The 15,481-nt window shown below is 37.7% G+C and overlaps 1 protein-coding gene across 1 annotated transcript in view; it reads left to right on the top strand.

The window, feature by feature from the left end:
* Nucleotides 1-15,481, top strand: part of sobpa (sine oculis binding protein homolog (Drosophila) a) — a 96,865-nt gene that overhangs the window by 37,346 nt on the left and 44,038 nt on the right. Inside the window, exons 4-5 of the mRNA XM_041813384.1 lie at nt 6,108-6,259; nt 10,720-10,743. Of these exons, the coding sequence (XP_041669318.1) occupies nt 6,108-6,259; nt 10,720-10,743 (176 nt within the window). The remainder of the gene's footprint in view (nt 1-6,107; nt 6,260-10,719; nt 10,744-15,481) is intronic.

The following is a 15,481-nucleotide window of genomic DNA, read 5'->3' as shown; positions in this document are numbered from 1 at the left end:
ATGTGCTACAGAGTGCAGAGAAAAGAAAGCAAAAAAATGTTAGGAAATGTGATTAAACAATCATATTTATTATGCTATTAGCAAAAATAAATAAAGGATAAAGGAATAGTTTTACCTAAAGTTTACATGCATCTCTTACAAATGAGAAGAAGAAGGAACTTTGCATACATTTCATTTAATTATACAAAATTCAACATATAAACAATAGAACAGTAAGTTATTATTCTATAAGTCATTTAATAGTAATTGGACTTTAAAAGGGATGATCACACCTGATCCCCATGCAGCCCAACATAGCTTGAGCAGTTTTGCAAAGAAGAATGAAGTAAAGTTGCAGTATCCAGATGTGCAAGCCTTATTGAGACCTATACACAGACTAAGGGCCGCGATTGCAGCCAAAGGTGCATCTACTTAAAGGTCACATATTTTACCCTTTTAAGGCAAGTTTATACCAGTCTCAGAGCTCCGCAAAACATGCCTGTGAAGTTTGTTGCAGAAAAAACACTCCGGTGTTGGATTTATGTATGCCTAAAAACTCCTCTGTTTCAGCTTTGCTTGGAACAAGCTGTTTATGTGTCTATGCCTTTAAATATTACTGAGCTGTTTGACTCCACCCTGACTCCGCCCCTCTCGGTAAATGTGTGTTGCTTAATGGATGTGGAATCTAAGAGGAGGATCAGGAAAGGGAGGTGGAACTTTCTTCCAAGTGGGGAGGATCAACCTAACTCCCCACATGACGTCATGAGGGGAAAATCTGAGAACGGCTTGTTTCAGCACACATTTTCTAAAAGGTGGAGGGGGATTCTGATTCTCCGGGGGATTGTGGACAGGCCAGGGGCACATATTTTTGTTAGAAAAGCCTGAAACGTATATTTTGCATAAAATATGACCTTTAATACTGACTTGAAGGGAGTGAATATTTATGGAGTCACTTGTTTTATGCTCTATAAGAGTCCAGAGTTCCCAAAACTTACAATTGAGAGTAATATCTCAATTTGTCCAATGATGCAAACTTAGAGAGGTGGAGAATAAAATGCCAGCACTGCAGCTTCACATAGTAAACATATTAGCTGGTATTATGGTATTAAGCTTTTTCACACTCCATGTTTCTGCACAGGTCACATGACTGAAAGCTATCAATAAAAACTAAGGATGTAACTAGGTGGCTAATCTTGAATCTAATTAGGCACAAAATGTGACCAAATACAAGAAAAACCTGCTGAAATCTGCAGGTCCGCAGGTAAAAGATGTGGAATTAGTTTTCTGAGTGCGGCTAATGATAGCCATGCTAGCAGTACTTCTTTGCAGGTTCAAACCCACATGCCTGTGTTGAATGTGGTCACATGATGCTTTAGTTGACTGGTAATATGTACGTTTGAGATGACACAGCCTACCTGTAACCTATCTCCAGTTTATAGATCAAAATACCAGACGCTCTCCCACAAGATGCTTTCAATGCCATCTGTTAACTGTGTCTGTTTACATCAGGGTGGTAAATCACAGATACAGTCAGCATCAAGGGCAGTCTCCATAACACCTCACATCCACTTTGCACTGAGGAGGAAAGCAGACCATTAACTGCAGTGCTGAAGAGCCACTGTTATGCACCACAGATAAACCTTTAAATCGGAGTCTTTTATATTTTAGTTTGATAATTGCCTACTGAAACACAGAGCTGTGTAGGACAACACCATGGCTGCAAGCCATATGGTAGGAGGACAAGATTTGTCTGACTTTGGAATCCAAAATGTAGTCAGCATTTCCTGACATGTAACTTGAACATCAGGTTGACCTTCTCCAGAGTTGGATTGTTACAGTGATACCACGAATGTTGGATTAATTGTTATTATGTTTCATTAATCAGATCTACAGGAATGCTATTTTATCATCTACAGGCCACTCAGCCAAGCAGCAAAAGAAAACTGTGAAAGGCATGATGGGCCACTGAATGGGATTTTCATTAATATGTTTTTTTACAACACATTTACAACTGTATTCTGATAAGTTAATTAATTAAAGACAAAAATTCACGTAATAATAATTAAAGGTAGTGATAATTAAATAGAGGACAATACAGCTTTTAAGCATTAGCATCTGATTAAAATCATTGCATATTTAGCTTTGCACGCTAGAGGAAAGGATTCTTCTCCTCCTAGCTTGACACGATGGTGAGTACCTATTGTAGCTTCATGACAGAAGCCAAATTTTAGGCAAATTTTGGCCAAAAACTGAAGCTGAAGAAAGGCATAGATATGGTTAGACACCTGCGGGTATCATCAAATGGGAAGATGGATTGACACAGTAGGACCTGACCTATTACTCTGATTTAATCAGGCAATATAGCCTATCAAAAATAATCGCTATTGGCCAAAAGTTGGCTGATTGACGCCAATATTAACACTTTTATTTTGACTAATAATAACAATGCAGGGAATAATGCTGCTTTCAATTGTACTCGGAACTTGGAAAGATCCGGGTTGGAAATTCCAACTTCCGAGGAAAATACGTTTCATTGCATAAGCTCGGAAAACATGGCCAGCCGCAGTAAGCTGATGTTTGTGTTGATGTTTTTTGAGGGTCAAAAATTACTGTTGGGGAAATATATTGGCTACTTGAGGAAGAGAGAGAAAGAAAAATGTCATATATGACTTGAACGCACCCGCAAGGGAATCCTGCATGCATCATTGAACTTATACGGGCTGTGCAGAGGCCTGTACTGTAGTAACACAAATGCTAAATTAGACGACACATAAAAGTAAAAGTTGAGGAGAAAGTGACTCTCACTGTGTGCAAAGCCATTTTGCTACGTCATTCCGAACGACTCGGGCTGCTTGGATCCTACCTGAACTCCCAAGTCGGAGTCCCGAGCTCAAGGACCGTTCTATTTCACTTGTCCGATTCGGAGGTTGGATTTATCCGAGTTCCGAGTACAATTGAACCCTGCATGTGACTTGGTTTTTCTCAGACATGTTGTCTGTGTTCATTATTTATCCAGTAGAGGGCGCTCTGACTCCTTTCATGATAGATCCTCCTAACTGCTACAGCAGCTTGGCTAAGCTTCAGATTTGTTTAAGAGAATGGTGTGCCTCAATGGTAAGTTTATACCTAGTTTTTGAAATTAACAATAACACCACAAGTTTGCTGTTTCTATTCAACCAAACTGTCCATGAGTCATGACGTGACTCCTTGTGTCGGTCACGCTTATCTGCCAACGTTAGCAGGCTAAAGCTAGGATTAGCTAGCTTAACATTAGCTAGCTATAAACTTTAGCTGAGTCACTGAGGACACAATTAATATAATGGTACGATATCTCACAGTGATATTTTCAAATCATGTTTTACCAGTGAGTTTTATGACAGTGATTATACACTTACCTGTTACAGATAATGATATATTCATCATTTGTAAATACACTCACTGAAAACTTTATGAGACGCATCTGTGAAATGTAATGCACAGCATTAACAACATCTCTATTTCCCAGAGGTTACTGTCATTTTGCACATGATAGTTATTTTTAATCAATAAAAATATTTGAAAATAGTAAAATGTTCTGCCTTCAATTTATATCTTTGTAATACATGTCCAAACTATATTCAAGGGATCAGGAGCAGCTATTTCTTTTATGTATTAAATAATCAAAACAATGTATGTAAAAAATTTAACTGGCGGCTACATTGGTGATCTGACTTTTGTATTCTGTAATATCAGTGTTAGCGTTGACCCCCAATAATCCATATTGGTCTGTCGCTAGACACAACACTGGTAGTTCTCTGGATGTATTGCATATTGCCAGGGGCATAGAAAAATTATCTGTAGAAAAAATGTGACATCTACACCTTTAGGACGGAGAAAGAGGTGGATGCTGTGATTAAACATGAACTAGGGTTTCTTCCAGGCAGGTAGTAGGATGCACGAGTCCCTGGTCGTGCAGTGGATGTCCCACGGGCCTGAAAAACTGCCAGTGGTTTCCAGGTACAGTGCTTAACAAATTTGTTAGACCACCTGTCATATTTGTCTCAAAGACCATCCAGCATCATGAAGTGCTTTAATGCGGACTCTTTCATTTTCACTGAGCTCTCCAAGTTTTACCATTTTGAACAGGAATGAGGAATTTCAGACTGAATTCACCCAAATTTGAGCCGGCTCACTGGGCTTCTCTGAGAAGTCAGAAATGAATCAAGCATAACATTCAAGCACTAAAACTCATTTTTCTCTTCAGGAATGCAAGTAAATAACTATAATTTGACATATTTATCAAGAAATAATAATGTGCTTTACTGTTTTTTTCAGGGTTTTTTGTAAATCAGTAAATTTGAAAATTCATGGATAACAATAACGATTATATTTTAGCATTAAAAATATCATTTTGGTTAAAGAGCTTCTACATATTGGTGTATTAACCATTGCAGAAACATAAAAAATGATTTTGGTCATTACCAATGCTGTTAATTTAGGGCAGTTGTGACATAAACCTTACTTTGGTTATGGTTAGGGTGGTCTAATAAATTTGTTAAGCACTGTATGTTATGGGCAAAAAGGCTTACTTACTAAACTTATACTCATGACTGTAAGTCATAGTTCATTCAGAAACACTCTCATCACATATTTAAACTTTTTATGGCAAAACGGATATACTTTTTAACCTGGTGAAGAAGGCTCTGCTCAAAAGAAGCTCCCTTGGTTAGTCAAGCAGCATGCTTTGACTTTCCAGGGAGCGCATGGCGAGAAACCCCCATATAGATAGCTACATTTTTGACAATTCGTATTAAATACAATAAAATTAGTTCAAAAGCAATTTATCCATAGTAGCATAAATCTAGGCTAAATGTGAGGGTGCAGCATGCTTTATTCTATAAAGGAGGAGGCTGGGTTGGAGGAGGTCAAGCTTTGGCAGCAGCAGCAGCAGAGTGGTGCATCAGCATCAATGCAGGCAGGGACTAGTGAGAAGTACGTCATATTTAAATACACCCATATTTAAATACACCACTGTGTTGAGTGAAAGAGCTGTGATTGGCTGTGGAAGCTGGGAGGCAATAATTGGGATTGGTTGGTTGTCAGCTGGGCGTATGACTGCTGTGTCCTACATGAACTTATGCTAAGCTTCTTTGTAGGATTTCTCATTGCACACATCCCCAGTGAAAACCAAAGACTGTATAAAGTATCAGATAAAGTCTGAGTGATGTCAGCCATTTGGTCACTGAAGGGGGTTCAACTAAAAGGCTACAAGAGGACGCTGAGGCGGTCCTTTAGCCTCCTGACAAACAGCTACACCCTGCTGGCTTTCACATATCTGTCATTCCCCTGGTAATGCATATGTTGTATTCTTCTTGAGACTAAAACAAACAAGTTATGAAAAAAATTCAGCCCCGGTACAGTGTGTACCTTTAGACCTGAACTATTACAAACTAAATTATTCTTGAACCAGCCTCAAGGGGAGACAAGAGTACCTGCACATTTCTGCCCTTCTGCATTGATTCAGTTTTCAACCACAGAAGATGTCGCTAGGTAAAAACATGAGAAATAGAGAAATAGAGAAATGTAATTACAGTGAAAGAAATGAATGTTTTTGTGCAGAAATGTATAAGGTCAGAAAGATGTGGGGGCACTTTTTTAATTGAATTTTTGAAAGATGATTTCTTTTGATCAATCAATGTAAAGAGGCCAACCTTCTACACAGGTCAGGCAATTAAACAACCAGCTTTAACGAAAATGTGCAGAAATATTCTCACGTAATTATCATCACCAAGGACTACAGATTTAACTGTTTTTATAGATATTTTTTGTACTTTTATTCTGGATCTATGTGACTGTCTCAACAAGAAAAACTGCAAATTAAAACATGAAATCGGAGTTCTTCTCTAGCCCACACATCACACTTTACAGACTACAGGGAATGTTTTCTTTACATATTTGTAGAGTGAATATTTTGCTATGATCTTTATAAGTTCTTCCTATGAGTTTGGCTATAAGCAAACCAGACAACAGCATTAAGAGGAAATTTTAAACTGTATGGATGTATTTAATAAAGACATAGTTTTTACATCTCATTTATCCAAACAATAAGCCCATTCTGCGTCCTAACTTTCTGTGTATTTTCTTTCCAGATGAAGATGCATCTAATGTGCAGATCATGTGTGCCTGGTGCCAGAAGGTCGGAGTCAAACGCTATTCACTGAGCATGGGGAGTGAGCTGAAGAGCTTCTGCAGTGAGAAGTGCTTTGCCGCCTGCCGCAGAGCCTATTTTAAGAGAAACAAGGTAAAAGTGCTCACATCTCATCAGCCTGATACTTTGACAAAAGATCTTTGAAAGGCTTGGCAGATACGGCAGATACAGTGTGTCACAAATCCCCTGACAACTGCATGTGAGGATAATTAATGAGTCCTAAAGGAGAAGATTAGAATCAAATCTATGAGCTTAAAATTTTAATTTCTGGAAAGATTATCATATGCTTCCATTCTATGGTTGATGATTTGATAGGCTGCTTTTGTAACCTGGTTTTTAAACTGATACAATCCTTATTGTTTTGATTATCGGTAATATTGTGAAGTACTGTAGCTTTTGAAAAAAATAAGATCTTCATTCAAATTTGTAACCAAAGCTGCTGCAATTGAAAGAGAGACACAATTTTCTACATTGCATAAATGACTTGGCAACATTTCAGAACTGAAACAGCATACGTGTGCAATTTAGAGCGTGTGCGAGAGTTTGCTTGCATTTTGTGTTAATTAGAATCCTGATACTATACCCAGTATAGCTTTGGTAAAGACACAGGTATCAAAATCATTTCTATTTTTACTTGAATCATATCAAACATCCTGTTTAGACAATCATTAACAGAGATTTCTATCTCTATTCGGGCATTCAGATACCAAGTGGATCTATTTTGGATCCATTTTGCCTTTTTAAATCTTAAAACAACAATAACAACAAAAAAGGGCTAACTCCTGTGGTGTATAAAAAGAGCTAGATCTTAGAACCAGCCCGTCTTCAATGAAGCATCATGATTCCCTTGTTACCTGTCGTCCACACTCTGGGGTTAAATTATGCCCATATGTGTATTTCAAGCAGTAACATGAACAGTGGCTCGCTTAAGCTTTGTTAGCTTTGGCTAAAGCTAACATAGCTACACTAGTTACAAATTTAAGTGTCACTTCTTTTTGGGAGATCCAGACTTTTTTGGGGGGCTCAGCTCAGTGATAGGAGCAAATTTCTGGCTCCCAGATGGTTTATAACTTGGAACCATTTTGCCTTTGTATATCTTTAAAACAACAACAACACAAAAACGGGGCCAGCTCTTAGAAGCAGCCTGTCTGCCAGTGACACATCACAACTCCCTCATAACTTGTTGTCTTTCATTGAGTTGTCATTTCAGTCTAACCCCACAAGATTCATTTGTTTCGTAGCATCTCACTGCGTCCTTTGAAAACATGTTTAAGACAACATGAGATAGAAAAACTGTTAAAGCTAGCCTCTTAGCTTGTGGCTAGTTCTCCTTCATTCATTCTTTTTGCCATCAGCCTCACTGCACACAGCAGGAGAGCCATGGGGAGGATGTTTGGGCTGTTGTTTCCATGCAGTCAAGTGTATCCCAATATCAAGTTGCCACTGAAGACATATTTTTAATGCATAGTGTGAACCAACATGATAGAGTGCAGTCACTTGGTACCTGAATGCCCATAATGTTAATCTATGGTAATGCGTTGCCTGAGCAAACTTTCTTTTTTTTAGTTCAAAAATCTGATATTGTGACAGCAGCACTGAAGACAGAGAAATCGTATCAAAACACATCTTTATTGCACATTCAATAATGCATGAATCCAAAGCTTGTTTTGTGACAGGGCAGAGTTTGAGTGAAACAATTTCTATGTGAAATGGTGTAGATTTTTTCTTTCACTTAGGACAAGTTAAAAATGTGTTGAAATAAGGTGGTAGGTTAGGTAGATCTACTTAAGTTGGGCTTTTACTGGTAAATTATAAAACGTGTATTAATTTAACACAAGGATTGAAGATATGATGTATAAATTGAAGTTTACAGCCCTGACAGAACTCCTTCTCACTGAAGACCAGGAAAAACAACTGTTTCTATGGCAGTATGCCTAAAGGTTAAGACTTAATGAGGTAACATTATTTCCAAATTCAATCTAACAGAGTGATTGTCTCTACTGAGCAGCATTATTGTATTTCATCTAAAGGGCAGCCTAAGAAGTTGTATCAGTTTATTTCAGGGAAAGTGGAGCTGTTTTGGATTAGGTTGTCAACTACCTAACAGAGGAAGCAAAGGAACCTAACTTAGCAACATCAGCTATCAGTGTTGTATTTAAAAAAAACAAAAAAACAAAAATCATGCTAGACCTGTCTGGTATGTCTATGTCTAATACATGGAACAGAGAGGTTAAACAATCAACTTAGTTTTTGTTTTTTTGTTTTTTTTTTTCATTTTATGTATGGAGGTATTTACATGGACACAGATGCCCCCCTTTTCACTCTCAGTCATCACGCTGTTTAAAAACAGCCTTCAATGTATGACTAAAATCTGAATTTTCATGCCTGAAATCCAGAACATAATGATTGAACTACATCCAGTCGCCAGTCAATCATAGGACTGACTTACAGAGCCAAACAACCAGGTACACTCCCACCTACGGCAAATTTAGAGCCATCAATTAACCACCTAACCAGCATGCTTGGTGGGGGGAGGAAGCCGGAGTACCCACCGGGAACCCAGAATAGGATCAATCTGAGACACATGGTCATACAGTAAAGTAGTGACAGTACTTTAGTATGACATTTTATATTTATTCCAATGTAATCTTGATTTGTATTCACAAAGAAGTACGGGCATTTATTCATGGAGCAGTGACTTCAATGTCACACTCATACCTGCTGCTCATAGTGAAGGAGACAAAAGGGAGAGGCAGACTGAGATCACGCAACAGCATACATGTAGGCTAAATAGATACATGAAAATCAATGATTGTACTGTTTAAAGCATTTTTAACTACATCAAAATTGCAATTTCAGCTGAAATTGCGTGGAGATGCTGAGAGCTGAATTGTGGAAGAACTGCTGAAAATAGCCAGAAGCTCAAAAAGAGCAGAAAATAGCATAAAAATAGCATAAAATGGCGTAAGAGTAGCTGAAAACGGCATTCAATAGCTCAAAAAAGGATAAAAATAGCTGAAAGTAGCCTATAAAAGCTGAAAATAGCCTAAAAATATTGAAAGTGGCCTTGAAATAGCTGAAAATAGCATAAAAATAGCTGATTTTGGCCTAGAAGTATCTGAAAATTGCATTCAATGGCTCATAATAGTATGAAAATAGCTATATTTTAAAAATGAGAAAAGTTAGAAATGAGAAAAGTCATAGCAGTTGAATGACAAAGAAACTGATTTTTTAAAAGTTTAAACGGTGCTGATACGACAAAGTATGAGGAGGAGATAGCCGGTGCGGAAGAATAATAATAAACAAAATGGCCAACGCAAATATCAATGGTGTGGATTCTTAGCATTCCCATTAATAACAATCAGCTGGAGCTTGTACTTTGCCACCTCCCTCCGTCAATAACAACTTTGATATTATAAAGTTCCACTTGCGACTCCTTTATTCTGACATGCAAAGGTCTTTTTGCACATTGACAGTTTAGAAATAGGCCATTAGGCCAGTAAGTTTTTTTTGTTTTTTTTCAGGATTAAATCTTAAGTGTCAGTTTCATTTGTTGCTATGAATCATCGCTGTCTCAGGAAGCAGAAGGAGAGGGGTGAGGGAGCACAGAGCTATAAGTACTAGAGACGATTCAATGACAAATCAGTTTTAGTATGTATCTATAGATCTATTTCTTCACAATCTAAAATCGTCCCATCTCGCGCCCCTACAGAGAAGTAAAGGGATAAGATGTCGTAGCTCCGCTGTGCCATCTTTATTGGATGTTATTGCATATATTCATTTTGTGACTGCATGCACCAAACTGATGCGGAGCAGGACGAATAAAAATTCTTGTCTATTTTTGGTTTATTTGTTCGGGACAGTGTGATAGACAAACTGGGAACAGCCATCCCATCAAGCATCATAGTGTTTAAAGTAATCATCCATAGAAGAACTTTAACACATTTTATATCAATATGAACACCACTTTCAATTTATGCATAAGTCTAAATTTTGTGATGACTGACACGTATAAAAGGGAGATTGTTGTCCATGTTCATACATGCTATGAGATTGTGAATATTTCCACAAACTGCTCTGAAACCCGGCATGCAGGCAGCCCAAAATGTCGGCTATGAAATGTTACATCATGTGTTAAGCTCTTATAAAACGCACATTAACGTCTGCCTCTGACAGAGCCCAATTGTTCATGGCATTTTGATCGTCTTTATAAAGTGAGCAGGAGTTATTTTTTTATCGGTTAGCTTCAGTAATTATTATGACTCAAGACATCCAAAAAGTCAAATAACTAAAAATCTTCTTTTTAAAAATGTCAACTTAAAAACCCCCTTCATTACTTTTCTCTTCTGACTTGAATACAAAATGCTAAATTCAGCCAGCAACCATTAAGAAGAAATCTGGGCTTTTACTACACCTCCAGGCAATCATCTCTTAAATGACTCGGTCAGTGCTGTGAATAAATTGAAGGCAGCAGAAATCAAAGTTGTTGTTGTGTTCTTATTTTCCTCTTTATGACTGTAGTTAAACAATCTCCTTTCTGTCTTGTACCAAAGCTGGGATATGTAAGGAATTACGCTGTGAGTATGATGTGTTTTACTCTCCTGCTTGTCTGTCCTGAAGTCAGTTATTCATCTGAACATAATCACGTTTTAAGCACTGCACTGGCACAGGAACAAAGACGGGGTGCACTTAGAGTATGTCTGTTCATTTCAGTTAGTGAGATCCAACTTCTTTTGTTTTCTGACACTTTTTCCCAAAGCATGAGAATCAAGCTGAGCCTTGCGTCTAATGTACTGTAACTCATACTGTTTGTTTTTCATTTTCTACCTGAACATTTGAGCTCATTTACCTTTAGAGTAAGTTTGTAGTTTTCATCTTGCTAAATGTTGAAGCGATGACAGATGATCTGTCCTATGTGACAAGAAGACTGTGACATGTTGAAAGCTCATGGGAGAATGATTGACAATTTACAAAGCTTCATGTCAGATCAAAACAAACCTTTGAATGGGTTTTATTTTGATGTCTGAGCTCCACATGAGGTCAGGAACAAAAGTTATGTTATTTGCAGGGGCGCTACAAGGATCTGTGAGCCCCATAAAAGGATATCACATCCACCCCACCATAACAGCCTAAACAAGATTGGGTGGTATTCATATTTGATACTGTCAAACCTTACCCTTATTTTCCTGGGGTATACAGTGTCTTTGCCGACTGTTTAAAAACAAGCACTTGCTGTTGTGCATGCACAAGCACAGCAAGCAGAGCACGCTTTCATCCAAATCTTATAAAAAAGTCTTTCAATGTTAAAAGAAGGTGTCGTTTATTACAAAGCTTGGAAGGGATTTATAATATCAGTACAGTGTACATTTAAGGACATCCTCAGGTCTCGAAGTGAGTTGTCAGGTGTCATGAAAAAGCTTCATGTCTCAGGAAAAAAGGCGTCAGGAAAAAAGGTGTCAGGAAAAAAGGTGTCAGGTCTCCAGAAAACACCTGTATTCCTGATACCTTTTTAGCTGAGATCTGATGCCTTTCGCCTGATGCATTTTATTCTGAGACCTGTCGCCTTTTTTTCTGGTGCCTTTTTTCCTGACACATTTATTCCTGATGCATTTTTTCCTGAGGCCTGACGCTTTGTTTCAGGAAAAAAAGCACACTGTTTTCCCTGAGACCGTACGCTTTTTTCCTGAGACCTGATGCCTTTTTTCCTGAGACGTGATGCTTCTTCATGTGACATCTGACACCTCACTCCGAGACCTGAGGATGTCCTAAAATGTACACTGTATCTCGGAAAATGCACATCAGGTCTCATGATCAGGTTTTAGGAAAAAGGGCCTCAGGGAAAAAGGCGACAGGTCTCTTGAAAAATAAACCTTTTTTTCCTGAGACCTTTTTTCTTGAGACCTAATGCCTTTTTCCTGATGCCTTTTTTCCTGAGACGTGATGCCTTTTTCCTGGCGCCTTTTTTCCTGGGACCTGATGCTTCTTCATATGACACCTGACAACTCACTCTGAGGCCTGAGGATGTCCTAAAATGTACACTGTATTGCAGCATTGTTTTCACACTTTACAGGTGAACTATTTTCATCTTCTTCCCAAAGGAAATATGAGAAAAATTATTCCAAAACTAAAATGCCAACCTAAAAATGTTGGGTTGCTGTGTGAAATGTAAATAAAAACAGGATGCTGTGATTTTCAAATCTCATAGACCCATGTTTTATTCACAATAAAACAGAAACAACATCAGATGTTGAAACTGAGACGCTTTATTCCTGAGACCTGATGCCTTTTTTCCTGAGACCTGATGCTTCTTCATATGACACCTGACAACTCACTCTGAGACCTGAGGATGTCCTAAAATGTATACTGTATCTCGGAAAATGCACATCAGGTCTCATGATCAGGTTTTAGGAAAAAGGGCAACAGGAAAAAAGGAATCAGGTCTCTTGAAAAATAAACCTTTTTCCTGAGACCTTTTTTCCTGAGACCTAATGCCTTTTTCCTGAGACCTGATGCCTTTTTTCCTGACGTCTTTTTTCCTGAGACCTGACGCTTTTTTCCTGAGATGTGATGCCTCTTTTCCTGACGCCTTTTTTCCTGAGACCTGATACTTTTTCATATGACACCTGACACCTCACTCTGAGGCCTGAGGATGTCCTAAAATGTACACTGTTTTGCAGCATTGTTTTCACACTTTACAGGTGAACTATTTTCATCTTCCTCCCAGAGGACATATGAAGAAAAATACTCCGAAACTAAAATGCCAACCTAAAAATTTTGGGTTGCTGTGTGAAATGTAAATAAAAACAGGATGCCGTGATTTGCAAATCTCATTGACCCATGTTTTATTCACAATAAAACAGAAACAACATCAGATGTTGAAACTGAGACAATTAACCATTTCATGAAAAATTTTAGCTGCTTTTGAATTTAATAGCAGCAACACAAATAAAAAAATAGAGACAGGACCATGTTTATTATTGTGTAGCATCCTCTCTTCTTTCAACAACAGGCTGTAAATGTTTGAGAAGTGAGGAGATCAGTTACTGGAGTTCTGGGTGAGGAATGTTGTCCCATTCTTGTCTTATGTAGGATTCAAGCTACTCAACTGTCCTTGCTCATCTTTGCCAACTGCGCACTGATAACAAGCTAGATGGTTCCTCTCCTCTTCAGTGTGTTGGACATGGCGTAAATTGGTTTACAAAAAGAGCTTTGAATTTAGATGAATCTGACCACAGAACAGTTTTTCATTTTGCCCCAGCCCTTTTTAAATGAGCTTTAGAGTATTGTGGATAGCATAGTGAACTGTGTAGACAATGATTTCTGTGAGTATTCCTGAGCCCATGCAGAGATTTCCAGTCCAGAATCTTACCTGTTTTTAATGCAGTTGTGCCTGAGAGCCTGCAGTTTTACATTGAGAAGGAATTTCTGAAATTGTTCCACAATCTTTATCTAACTAACCTGTTGCCAATCTATCTAATAAGCTGCATAATGTTCCTCCAGCTTATTTCATTAGTACCGCTTACTTTTCCAGCCTTTTGTTGCCCCATACTTTTTTGAGATGTTTTGCTGTCATCAAATTCAGTTTGCACATCTGAAATTATGTTTATGCTGTCTTGTGAACAACAACAACAAAAAAAAACAGTTAATGAGATTTGCAAAATCTTGCCTTCTTTTTTTCCATTTTACACAACGCCCTTACTTTTTGAATTGGATTTTGATATTCAGAATCTAGGTATGTGAAATAAGGTTCCGTGTGCTTTCAAACAGATAAAGATGGGCCTTACTTATTCTATTATTATTTATTTATTTAGTGCAACAACGGTGAGCCACATGTACACGTATATAAAGTTAAAGAATACCTAATTGCATAAAATAACCAACAAGCAGCGATTAACTTCATCTGCATTTTTACATGTATCAGAGTTTAAAGGTTGGAAAGGTGACTCTGAATGTGGAGGCGAGATCATTTGCTTTATTTACAATTAGAAATCACTGCACACAAAAGGTTTGTATTTAAATAGTATGGGGTTACTGATTTGTATGAATTTTCTTACTCTTAAATTTCTTTCTAGAACATGAAAATTCTTTTAGAAAACTTGAAAAGAGCAGTTATAGTTTGAGCATAGCAGACGTCTAATTCTTATTAAGCCTACATCATGCTCTGACTTTATGGCTGACTTTTTGTGAAGATTGGAGCTGGAATAAATGTGGATGGCAGTTAAGGTACATGAAGGTGTGGAGAAAAAAATGTGTGAAAAATAAATACAAAGGCTCTTTCCAATTCTCTACACTCTCCTCTTTAATAAACCTCAGACTTTTTGTTAGACATTTCAAAGGCTGTTCTCTCACCCTGCTGACAGCCTTCATGTCAGTTAGAGCTGCTGGAAATTCAGAATTTCAAAGCCAGATCATATCAGACAGAAAAAATCCTTTACTGTATTAGACTCATAGTGTGATACTACCACTACACCCCAGAGTTTAAAAATCTTGTAATTGTGTACATATTTATTTTGAAGTTAACAGTCTTACACTTCAAACTCACTTAGTTCATAAAATCAGTCAACTTAACAATAAAATTAGACAAATCACCCCCCTTGTGTAGCTTTTGTTTAAATCACACCTTTGAAAATGATGCAGAGATTTTCCCTTCTCCCTAAAAATTCTTCTTCTTCTTTTTGTAATCATTATTTTTTATTGCCTCAACATTATGATTTATGATATTTAATCAAAAATGAAAGCATAAAAGGAGATTAGACACTGTGGACAATTGAAATCATTAGTTGCTGACTGCTTTGTCTTCTGTTGATGTGAAATAAGAAATATTTGCTGTAATAATTCTCAATAAAAATATACATATATGCTAAATAGATATACACTTAATGGACAAAGGTATTCAGACTTTAATATGGAGTTCTCCCCCCTTTCGCAGCTACATCAGCCTCCCCTTCTTGGAAGACTTTCTGCACAATTTTGCAGTGTTTTTATGGAAATTTGTGCTCTTTCATTCTGCATTTATGAGATTGTTAGAGAAGAAGGCCTGGCTTGCAGTCACTTTATCCAAAAGAGGCTTAGTGGGGTTGCGGTCAGGGCTCTATGTAGGCCAAGTTCTTCCACACCAAACTCATCACACCATGTCTTTATAGTCCTTTGTGCACTGAGGTACAGTCATATTGGACTGGGCCTTCCTCAAACTGTTGCTACGAAGTTTGAAGAGTAGCATTGTCCAAAGTGTCTTGGTATGCTAAAACAGTAAGATTGTCCTTCTCTTGAGATAAGGGGCCTAGCCCAAACCCTGAAAAACAGTCCCATACCATT

This window comes from Cheilinus undulatus, linkage group 18 (genome assembly GCF_018320785.1).
Source record: "Cheilinus undulatus linkage group 18, ASM1832078v1, whole genome shotgun sequence".
Taxonomy (NCBI): domain Eukaryota; kingdom Metazoa; phylum Chordata; class Actinopteri; order Labriformes; family Labridae; genus Cheilinus; species Cheilinus undulatus.
The sequence above is the reverse complement of the archived record's forward strand: the minus strand, read 5'-3'. Positions and strand labels throughout refer to the sequence as shown.